Source organism: Letharia columbiana, assembly GCF_014066305.1.
Source record: "Letharia columbiana isolate WasteWater2 chromosome Unknown Sc0000030_s1, whole genome shotgun sequence".
Classification (NCBI taxonomy): domain Eukaryota; kingdom Fungi; phylum Ascomycota; class Lecanoromycetes; order Lecanorales; family Parmeliaceae; genus Letharia; species Letharia columbiana.
This window is the reverse complement of record NW_023501073.1, coordinates 342,917-354,058: the sequence shown is the minus strand read 5'-3', so window position 1 is coordinate 354,058 and position 11,142 is coordinate 342,917. Positions and strand designations below refer to the sequence as shown.

Sequence of the window (11,142 nt, the reverse complement as noted above, 5' to 3'; positions counted from 1 at the left end):
AAACTAATTCGACGCGAATAAAGAGAATTATAATAAGAGTTTATTAATTATCGAATTAATATTTCTAGAGAAAGAAAATAAAGTACTAGAAGAAGATCTAGTTATCGATTTAAAACTATGTAATTATTACGTCTATAATAAGTAGTATAAATTAAAGTAATACTTCGTATATTGAAAATACGATTATCTATTAACTATATACTCTAAAAAGAATTACTTAGTATATAAGAAATACTTAGAGAAGTATTATTATAAAGAATATATAATCGACACTTATAAATATTTAGTTTACGAGGAACTATATAAGATTTAGAATAAGATATATATAGTAAAGAAGAGGAAGATAACGAGAATAAGAATAGCGAGATAATAAACTTCTTTATAATTTATAATAATAAAGAAGGTATTAACTAGCTATTAAATAAGCGATTAATTAAGTAATTACTTTTAGAATATATTTAATCGTAGACGAAATAAGAAATTTTTTTAAGATTAATATTTACGCGTAATAGGCTAGTAGATAAAGATAGAATAATTAGTAGAGAAGGAATTAGAGCGTTAAATCTTAAAAGAACTATTATATCGAATCTCTAGTCGAGTAAAAGAAGATATACTTCTATATTATTAATAAGAGTTTTATCTAGAAATAGATCGCTCTTTAAAGTAGTAAATAAAGCTAAATAATATAAGAATAGTATAGCGATAGAGGAAATTAATAACTCTAAAAACGATAGATAGCCTCTAAGTTAAAAGAGTAATAATAAGAGAATTACGATCCTTATTAATAAAAATAAAAAGAGATATATTTAATCTATCGATGACTAAGAAAAGAAGAATACTTAGAAAGAAAATATGAATTCTATAGACTAGGCGGAGTGAGTAAGTAATATTAATAATAATATTAAGAAATAATAGTATATCTTAGTTAGCTATTAATACTATAATATAATATAAGAAAATTTAGAATAATTATAGTAGAATTCTTCGATAATAAAAAGATCTATAATATCGATATAGTAGTAATTTAGAAGTCTTAAAGAAATATTAATATAAATATATTATATTATTTTCTAAAGAATAGATTTAATTTAATCTACCTCTATTATAATAATATATAAATATACTTCTATATTAATAAGAGAATATTATTAAAGTAATAATACTTATTATATTATTTATCGAACCTCTATACTCTTAATATTAAGTTCGAAAATAATAGAATTATATATATATATAATATTTATAATCTCGATAATTAATAAATAGATAAATTTAACGAACTATATAAGACGCTTATAAAGTTTAAGAATAACGAATAAATTATATTAGGCGACTTTAATCTTTATTATATAATATAAAGGAAATTAAATACTTATATCGATAAGAGAGTAGAAGAATTAATATTTATAGCGAAAGAATTCGCTATAGAATAAGTATTACTAGTAGAAACGGTAATATATAAAGAAAACTATTAAATAATAATAAATCTATTATTCGCTACTTTAGTATTAATAGTAAATATTATTAACTATAATATCGAAAATAATTTCGAAAGCGAATTTAATTATCTTTTAATTCTTATAAAGCTTAAGCTAATTATAATAGAGTTAGTATTAATAATATATCGAAACTTTAATAAACTAAACGCCGAGGTTTTAAGAGAGATACTCGCTAGAGCTATAATATCGAAAGAGTATCTAGTTAATTCCTCGAGAAATAGTAAAAATCTTATTAATAATAATATTAATTATTAAATAATAACTATTATTAACTCTATTTAAATAACTATAAAGAAGTTTACTTCGATTATTAGATTATCGCTATAATTTAGATTGAAATTTATATTAGAATATAAGAAAGTATAAAAGCGTTATAAATTACTAAAAAGAAGCTAGAGAATAACGCTTTTAAAGAAAGTATAGAATAAATATAAAGTCGCTAAGAACTTTAAAAATAATCTAATTAAGAGAACTATTAGAAAGACGTTTAGAGAGTTTATAGTAGAGATATATAAGTCGTTATAAATAATATAAAAAAAGATTAAGTAGATTAGAAAATAACTTATAATATAGATATATCTCTCTTCGCTATTTAATAAAGATAAATAAGAATATAACGAATTAAGTCTAAAGGTAGATCTTCTTATAAGAATATTCTTCTTATTATTGATATAGGCGGAGTTAGATAATATTAATATCGATATAATATATTTATAAGTCTATCTAATAAGTATAATTATTATAAATAAAATAAGAAAGGCTATAATGTAAGTATCGTTAAAGAGAGTCTTAGAGAGAGATACGATCTCTAATCTAATTCTTAAAAAGATTCTAGAGTTATTACTCTTTTATTTATATAGAATATTTAATATATATATAACGAACGACTACTATTTAAAGCACTTTAGAATATTAATAATAATTATTCTTTCGAAGTCGAATAAGAATTATTTAATTTCTAAAGAATATCGACTAATAGCTCTACTTAACATTATAGAAAAGATAATAAAATTTATTCTCGCTAGAAGAATAATATATCTTACGAAGATATATAGACTTCTATCGACTATATATATAAAAGATCGTAGATTACGATTATATAAATACGATATTTACTATCTTCTAGAAAGAATATATTAAATCTAGAACTCTAATAAAGTAATTACGATGTTATTACTAGACGTTTTAGATATATATAATAAAATCTCTTATTCTCAATTACTCTATAATCTTCGAAAGTAAAAAATCGATATAAGAGTAGTTAACTAGATAGAATCGTTTTTATTTAATAGAATAATAATATTAAAAATAAGCGAATACTTTATATTAAAGACTCTTATAGTAATCGAAATTCTTTAAGAATTATCGCTATCGCCTATACTTTATCTCTTCTATAACTTAGATTTTATTAATAAATATAATAGTTATATCGACTTAAGAACGATAGCTATTAGCTTTATAAACGATATAGATCTTTTAATAATAGAAGACTCTATCGAGGAAAACTATAACGCTCTTTATAAAATCTACGACGAAGTTTATATAAAGTAAGTATTACGATATGAATTAAAGTTTAATTCTAATAAATATTAACTACTATATCTTAATAGAAAATAGAGATTTAACTTAAATTATTCTTTATAATTTAATAAGAGATAATATATTAAGGCGAGACGCTTTATTCGCTATTTAGAAGTCGAAATCGATTTTAAACTTCTATAAACATCTGCAAATCTAAAAAGTTCCTGCAAAATTTGAAATTGCTGATCGCGCGTTTGTCGCGGAAATCACAAAATCCGTCGGATTAGCAAATCTAATTAGAATCCGTCTAAATTCCATCGATTTAGTAAATCTAATTAGAATCTATCTAAATTCCGCCGGTTTAGTAACTATTCTAATCTTTTCTACTAGTTCTATTAGTTTAATAGTAATATATATAAAAAAAGAAAAGTTTTAATAATCGACGTTATAACGATAAGGTTTTACGGTAACGAGTATTAACGCTAACTTAAATTTAACTACGAAATTAGATGATTTAATAAAATTAATCGCGTAAGTAATACTCTAATATAGCGTATAATAATGCGTATATTAATAATAATATATATTAATACTATATATATATAGAATAGTACTTAGAGTATATTAAAGTATATTACGTAAAAATTTTAAAGTTATTAAAAATTTTTGAAGTTGCTAAACTAATAGAACTAGTAGAAAGAATTAGAATAGTTGCTAAATCGGCGGAAAGAGTTAAATATAGGTAAAGTCTACTAAATAGACTAAATCGTGCTTATAGTGCGGACCCGGCGGAAATCGTACGAAAAGGAACTTTTTAGATTTGCAGATAGAGCTATTATAATAAGAAAATTTAATCTAAGACTATTAAAAGTATTAGTATATTAACGAGGATTATTAGATTAATATAAGATAATAATTATAAGAGTATAAGATAGCTCTATTAGGCGGTAATTATCTTATAAATAATATATTATTACTTAATATAATATTAGTCTAAAGATACTATCGACTATAATAAAACTTATCTCTTATTATTATAAAGGATTTAATCTTAGATAGAAAGAAAGATAATTAAAGTATTTAAGATTATATCTATTTTAATACTCGATATAAAAGCGTATCTTTTATTAATTAAATAATAGCTAGATAAGATTACCTCGAAAGCTATCTTATAAATCGCTATTAATTTAATATATAGCGAGATTATTAAGTTACGATTTAAGCGATAGAAGTTTAAAAGAAAATTTAAAAAGAATAGAAAATTAAGTTTACTAAAGCGATATATTAATAGATTCGAAGAACGATATAGCGATATTAATAAGATTAAGAAACTACGCTTTTTCAGCGTCGCCTTCGACTAAGAGTCTTTTAAAATAATAATTTATAAGATTAAGAAAGCCGCTAAAGAACTAATTAAAAGATCGATTAATAAGGGTTATATAATAATATATATAGACGATAGCGAAATTAATAAAAAAGTAAAAGCTTTAACTATATCGTTAGATATTAATTTTATTTTTAATATCTATTTAGACTTAAGCGACTAATATACGATATATTTAATAAAGTTATATAATATTCTTTAAGCTTTAACTATAATAGTTATATATTAAATAAGATTATAACTTAATAGAGTTATAATAAATATAAATAATTAAATATCGATTTAGACTATCGAAGACTTAGATAAGTATTTAAAATAGATCTATATAATATAAATAATATAGATTATTAATTCGCTAAGGTATCTCGAGATAGTAATAGAATTATACTAGATTTTAATATATATTAATATTAACGATAATAAATAGGCGAATAGAGAGATGAAGAAGATTATTAATTAATAAGAGTAAGTAGTTTATAATAAAAGAGTAAAGATAAATACTAATAAAATAGTTTAATTATTAGTTATATAAATAAGAATAATATTAATAATTAAGATAGCTATTAAAAACTACGTAATAGAATAATAAATTATTAAATAAACTAATAAGAAGCGAGGCGATATTCTTAGAAGAATTTAATTAATATTGTCGAAATAAATATAACTTCTATATTCGAGAGTTAAGCGCGCTAAGACGTCGCTAATAACGTAAATAAGAATTAAGAAAATAGATTTTAAGGTTTTTTTTATAATCGATAGATATTAAATATAGAGAATAAAGAATATAAGTATAAAGCGAAGTAGATAGCTCGATATATTCTTTATAAATATAGACTAGTTAGTAAAAAGCGAGAAATATAATAAATCGAAGAAAGAAGAAAGATAAAAGAGGGGATTATTATTTATAAGAATATATTAATAAAACTACGCTACGCCTCTATAGCGACGAAATTTTTTATATTTTTTTTTTTTTTTTTTTTATTTTTTTTTTTTTATTATTTTTTTATATTTTTTTTTTTTTTTTTTTTTTTTTAAAAAAATAATATTTTTTAAATTAAAATTATTTTTTGTTTTTTTTTTTTTTTTTTTTTTTTTTTTTTTTTTTTTTATTTTATAAATTTAAAATTATATTTTTTTTTTTTTTTTTTTTTTGAATTTGGGTTTTTTTAATTGGCCGAAAGGATCAGATAGATTACGTAACTCGTATAGTCGGCCACTAGGGTAAGACTTCAGGGTAGTATGATGTAATCAATCAATCAATCAATCAACCTTACCTATTACCTCTTACCTTGCCAAGCCGCGCTACTCGTACCAACACCTCTCTCACCTCTCACCCCTCACCCCTCCACCCTCCCCTCCAACCCCCCCCTTCCCCCAGATCCCACCATGCTCCGCCGCAAACCCACAACCATAACCCTCACGACCGAAGACGTCGCCGCCTACGACGACGCCCGCGCCGCCACCAACAACCGGCAGGAGAACGTGAAGCCGACGGACGGCGACGGCAAGGTGGATCCGAACGATGAGCTGAAGCCGCTGCCGGGGGATCGGCCGCGGGTGCGGAGTGGGGTGGGGTCTGCTTCGGGGGTGGGGACGGGGAGGGAGGAGAGGATTGTGGGGCGGTGAGGGGATGGTTCTGGTGGAGCGGAAGATTTGGGGAGAGCGGTGGTGGGAAGATGATGTGGGGAGAGGCAGGCTTTCCTCGTTGGATGGGTGAGTGGTTCCGGACGGGCGAGGAATGAGGATAGATTCTTGCGTCCGTGACACAATTGGAGGGAAGAGAGGATGAGTAGCCGTTAAGGCATGGCAGGGAGATGGTATGCCAACTCCTTGTTACATGTTGGATGCTGTGATAGACTGGGAAAACCAACAAACAGTCAGGTTAGCAGTCACAGATCTCATTTGCATATTCTGGAACAAGGCTGAATGAACGTCCAAACCACCAAAGCTTTTTCATTAGTCCTTTAATGCCGCTAAAAAGACGCTCGCTAATGCGCTATCAGAAAGGACAGGAAAAGAGAGGTCTGACATCTGGAAGACAACATTATCAGATGACCAGACCACCTCCCATGCTTTTATCCAAACACTCAAGAAAGTGCTGGATTCCGAATCCGCCATGCAGTAAGGACCGATGCTTCGCAACGCTATGCTAGAAGATGATATTCATGAACACAAATCGAAGAGCCAGAGAAAGTCGCAAATGCTCCGTCTCTAGTAAAAAGAGGGTGTCCGAGGGTTGATATGGTACCAATCAAGGTGTACATCCCCGGAAATTCTCAATGCTCGAGACGTTTGGCCATCAAAGCATAAACATGAATCCGCCCATCATACCACCGAGGACAACAAGGAGACCGTATTTGCCACCAAGACCGAGAGCAAGGCCCTGGATACGGGCAGGAGCAACACTCTTGCTTGACGCGGTGGATGACCCTCCAAAGCCAGTGAATGTGTTGCTAGCGGAATTGCTTGCACTGCTGGCCACGCCTCCACCAGAAGTGGTCGTGGCCGCCATGGTCGAGATTGTGGAAGTATTCAACCGTATGGGATGCTGCGCACCGCAAGGGTTGTCTGAGCGGCAAGCACTCTGGCAAGATGTGTCTGTTTGTTCACATTTGTTGACACAGTCGGTGGCTGATTGGGTACATTCGTAGTAGGGGATAGTCTGGGAGTATTGACTCGAGTTTGGTTGTTGGCCGTTGCTGCAGATGCAAGAGTAGGCTAAGGAGGTCTGTGTCATTGATCAGTACGGGTATACGACAACGACAACCGCAGGACAACTCACCGGATCGCAGGTATTTGCCTTTGGTTGGCCCGATGTTCCTGGAAGTTGCAAGCAAATGAGTGGGCAGGCACTCTTCTGGTCAGTACACCATTGGTCTGTACATTATCAGACTATGATTAACACCATCCCTCGGAGCAAGATCTTACCTTTGGTTGCGTCGGTTACAGTGCTGGGGTCGATAGACTGGGAGGCAGCAAGCTGGGCGAGGCCTGTGATGGCAACGGTAACGAATGTGTTGAAAAGCATCTTGACTTTGATGATTTCGATGTGATCACTTCTCTTGTCTGACAGACTGTTTGGGATATGTGACTGTCAGCTGTTGAGCGTTGAGTGCGGGAGATTGCGCAAGAGTGGGCCCGAGATGCATGGATGGCTCACTCACCAGCCTCTTTCTGTACTATCGTCTCGGTTCAAGAAGTGAAAGTAGTGTAAATACAAGTGCAGCGAACGTGTAGTATGAAACGAATGATGCTGCCTCTGTGAATGTGTTTATGATAAGCGAGTGATGATGAAGAAAAAGATGAAGAATATGGGAAGGAGTTGAAGAAAAAAAAGGGCGGCCGAAAATAAGTGGATGCTTCCTGCCTTCGATTGTGGAGACTGGAGCTACCCTGCGACTTGCACCCATTTACTTATCGATAGACGAAAGTCCGAGAATCTGGCTTGCAGGAGCCGTCGAATTAGCCGCGGGAACTACCCGTTCTTGGTCTGGTGTGCTATATTTGGCAAGGACCTTTACCCAATGCATGGCTCGGGGTCACCTGCAGTCGTCAAATACGAGGTCAAGGCGTGCCACCACTTTTGAGCGTTCTTGCGTGCATATCAAAATTAATCATAAATATTAGAAGGTCACATCGATATTCGATTTATATATCTGATGGATGGAGAGCTCGCATTCCAGACCTTCGGCACAGAATCATGACAGCTCCAACGGCCAGCCCCGGGAGGAAATAAGTGGGGCAGAATCACCTCCGTCCTTGGTCCCGCCATACTGGTCTCACCGTCGTTATGAATCCTACTCTTCCGTTAAGAACACCAAGCCGCCTCCCATCACTTTGGAAGACCACACCGAGGAACCTTCCGAGCAGAGCGGTGCCGTGTGGGCCGAGGGCGTCACTATTGACGATTACGTACTCGTGAGCGGAACCGTGCCTAATGTTGGGAACTTTGTGGTTTGGAATTGCAAGATTGAGACGCTCGATGTCAGTCTGATTACCCTGCCACATAAGCCGTCCTATTGTTTTCTCAGCTCGTATGCTTTATGAGTCCTTTCGTCATACTAACGGCTCCCAAGGGCGGGTCCATCGTAATTAGAAAAAGGTCACTGCCAATCTGACTCCCTGAAGAGTCTCGTATGCTAAAATCAACAGATATTCCGAGTTCGATGATCTGCGACGCAAGCTCTTGATGACTTTCCCTAATTCTGGCGGTGCCATGCCACCGTTGCCCCCGAAGAGCCTTTTCTGTGAGCTCCAACCTCATTTCCAGTTCCTTCTATTGTGCTGACAATTTGGAAGATAAATTCCGCCCTTCCTTCCTGGAGAAAAGGAGGACTGGGCTGGCATACTTCTTGAAGTATGTGTTTTCCTCATGTGCTATCTCTGATCAATGACTGATGGATCTGCAGCTGTGTCCTGCTCAATCCGGATTTATCGAGTGCGCCCGTGACGAAGGAATTCATCTTTAGCTGAACATAGGCTCTCACGTGGACGGTTTGGGCTGTGCCATGCACCTAATGATGAAAGGATGGTATGTATGGGAGAAGCCTGACTAACGAGTCTAACAATCGAAGGAAAGCGTACATGGCAGAAGCCTAGAATTTATATGGACACGGTCTTTGTATATAATCGCCTTAACGTATTTGGTAATCTTGGTCTAGGGTATGCGAAAGACGCCTGACGTCTCATGGCAATACTGTTGTACACCATCTCCTCATTTCCACATCCTGCAAGAACCCGCACTCCGCACAGAGAATTTCGCTATGATCTGCCTCGTCACCACAACGCGGTGAAGCGCTACACCTACTTGAGGTTTTTCGCCCCGTCGACCTTGAACCCTGGTAAACAAATGCTCAGGAATATAATAGGTTTGAAGACGCTGAATCTGACGCTAGTGGTCGTGCTGACTACCTATTTACGTTCCCATGCTCGCCTAACGTTCCCATGCTCGCCTACGTCAGTACATCACGCTCCTAGCCTTCATAGTATTCTCCAGGACATTAGTGGTGCACATGCGCCAGCTCTCTAACCCCTGACCACAGGCCTCAATCGCACCATCAACGGATCCTTCTGCCACAAGGTGAAATTCTTGAGATCCTCCAACCACGAATTACTCGACTCCATGAGCTCCAGATCAAACTCAAAAAGCACTCGGGCGAGTATGATGCGCATCTCGGCGTACGCAAGGTTTCGTCCGATGCACCCGCGAGGCCCGATATTGAACGGCTGTGAAGCTTCCCGTCGGTCTCCTGCGTATCGAACATCTCCCAGCCAGCGCTCCGGAACGAAAGACTCTGAATCTCGAAAATTGAGCGGAGATCGAGAAGCGGCCCATGGTGGAATACCAACTCTCGTGCCCCCGGGCACGAAGTGGCCACCCACGACCTCTCCCGCACCAGATGGCACGAGCCGTACCAAGGCAGTCGCGACGGGTGGCATGATCCTGAGCGCCTCGTCTAGGACTGCGAGTTGGTACTTCAGATTGTTTACGCTGACCATGGTGATTTCATGACTGTGGGCGAATGTGCTTCGGATTTCGGCCACCAACTTGTGTAAGACGTCGGGATTTTTGAGGAGTTGAAAGGTCACGCCGCTTAGTAGTGTTGCCGTAGTCTCACTTCCAGCAACCATAAGCACCTCGAAGGTAACCATCATCTCCTCCTTCGACATCATCATACTAGGATCGCCCCTCTCCATCGCGCGAAAAGCATAGGACATGAAATCTTTACGGTCTGTTTTAGTGGCCATTCTCTTTGACACCATAGCTCTGGTGTTTTCAAAGCTCCTCATGCTCGACTTATAAATCTTCGATCGTCGCATAAGGGGCATCATAATGGGAGTCAAATGCGGAAAGTATCTGAAAACTGACACTCTTCTGCCAGTCTTGAAGATGACGTTCATAAAGGTTATCCATTGGCTGTTTCCCTTTCTGATGCATTTCAAAGACTGGCCAAAGGTGAGATCACCTATTCAGATTAATTGGTGTCAACTGGAGATGACTTGTTGCATACCAATGATGTCAAAAGCAACGAAATTGTACCAGGAAACCATGTTCTGTGGGCCTTCCTCTGCGGTTTCGTGCAATGAATTCATTAATAAATCGACGTATTCTTGGATGAGAGGCTCTTGTTCTCTCATAGCCTTTTCAGAAAAGGCGTGCGTAAGTACTCGTCGCATTCGACTATGCTCGACGTCGCTCTTGACGGTAAGGATATTCTCCACAACGGCGGCTCTGGTGAATGCGGCGGCTGAACTCCCTGTCAGCATGCAGGTTTCAGTGAGAGATTCACGGTGTACCAACGATCTTTCTGCATGAGTGGCCTTTCCTTGTGGGCTGCCATAATGTCCTTCCATGCCGAAGGATCAATCAATGACAATTCATCCGGGGCAATACGGACAACATTGCCATAGCGTGCATGGAGTTTGGAGACAGCAAAGGGCATCTGTCCGAAGAACGTGTTCCATGCCCATGGGACACGACTCGAGGTCCAGAAGATCTGTCCAGGGAAATGTCTGAGAGGGTGAAAGAAGATGTTGTAGATCACCACGCTAGCAAGATAGATCGCGTACTACAGTTCAACTACCGTGTTAGCAACAGAGAAGAGAAAGGCAGCGAATGAGTGGGACTGTCGTACAGAAACAATGGAGGCCACAAGAACCATCCAGGGAACGCCGAACAGGAAAGCCATGATAGAAGGGACAAGACTTGGAACTTTGAGGACTCTGTGCCGAATTGGA

At 35.6% G+C, this 11,142-nt stretch overlaps 4 protein-coding genes across 4 annotated transcripts; 2 read left to right on the top strand and 2 right to left on the bottom strand.

Moving 5' to 3' along the window:
- Nucleotides 1–5,790: 5,790 nt before the first annotated feature.
- HO173_008400 (uncharacterized protein) lies at nucleotides 5,791–6,030 on the top strand (the record flags this gene model as incomplete). Its single annotated transcript, XM_037310300.1, has 1 exon — nucleotides 5,791–6,030. One exon carries the CDS (start codon nucleotides 5,791–5,793, stop codon nucleotides 6,028–6,030), a length of 240 nt encoding a protein of 79 aa, XP_037162886.1.
- A 673-nt stretch (nucleotides 6,031–6,703) lies between these two features.
- HO173_008399 (uncharacterized protein) lies at nucleotides 6,704–7,934 on the bottom strand (the record flags this gene model as incomplete). Its single annotated transcript, XM_037310299.1, has 4 exons — nucleotides 6,704–7,132; nucleotides 7,187–7,281; nucleotides 7,333–7,478; nucleotides 7,819–7,934. 4 exons carry the CDS (start codon nucleotides 7,932–7,934, stop codon nucleotides 6,704–6,706), a joined length of 786 nt encoding a protein of 261 aa, XP_037162885.1.
- A 133-nt stretch (nucleotides 7,935–8,067) lies between these two features.
- On the top strand, nucleotides 8,068–8,877 carry HO173_008398 (uncharacterized protein; the record flags this gene model as incomplete). Its single annotated transcript, XM_037310298.1, has 5 exons — nucleotides 8,068–8,388; nucleotides 8,481–8,506; nucleotides 8,557–8,651; nucleotides 8,704–8,761; nucleotides 8,814–8,877. The coding sequence occupies 5 exons, from the start codon at nucleotides 8,068–8,070 to the stop codon at nucleotides 8,875–8,877; spliced, it is 564 nt and encodes a 187-aa protein (XP_037162884.1).
- A 552-nt stretch (nucleotides 8,878–9,429) lies between these two features.
- Nucleotides 9,430–11,093, bottom strand: HO173_008397 (uncharacterized protein; the record flags this gene model as incomplete). The annotated part of the gene is made up of 4 exons (XM_037310297.1): nucleotides 9,430–10,370; nucleotides 10,416–10,652; nucleotides 10,706–10,973; nucleotides 11,040–11,093. The coding sequence occupies 4 exons, from the start codon at nucleotides 11,091–11,093 to the stop codon at nucleotides 9,430–9,432; spliced, it is 1,500 nt and encodes a 499-aa protein (XP_037162883.1).
- Nucleotides 11,094–11,142: the final 49 nt, after the last annotated feature.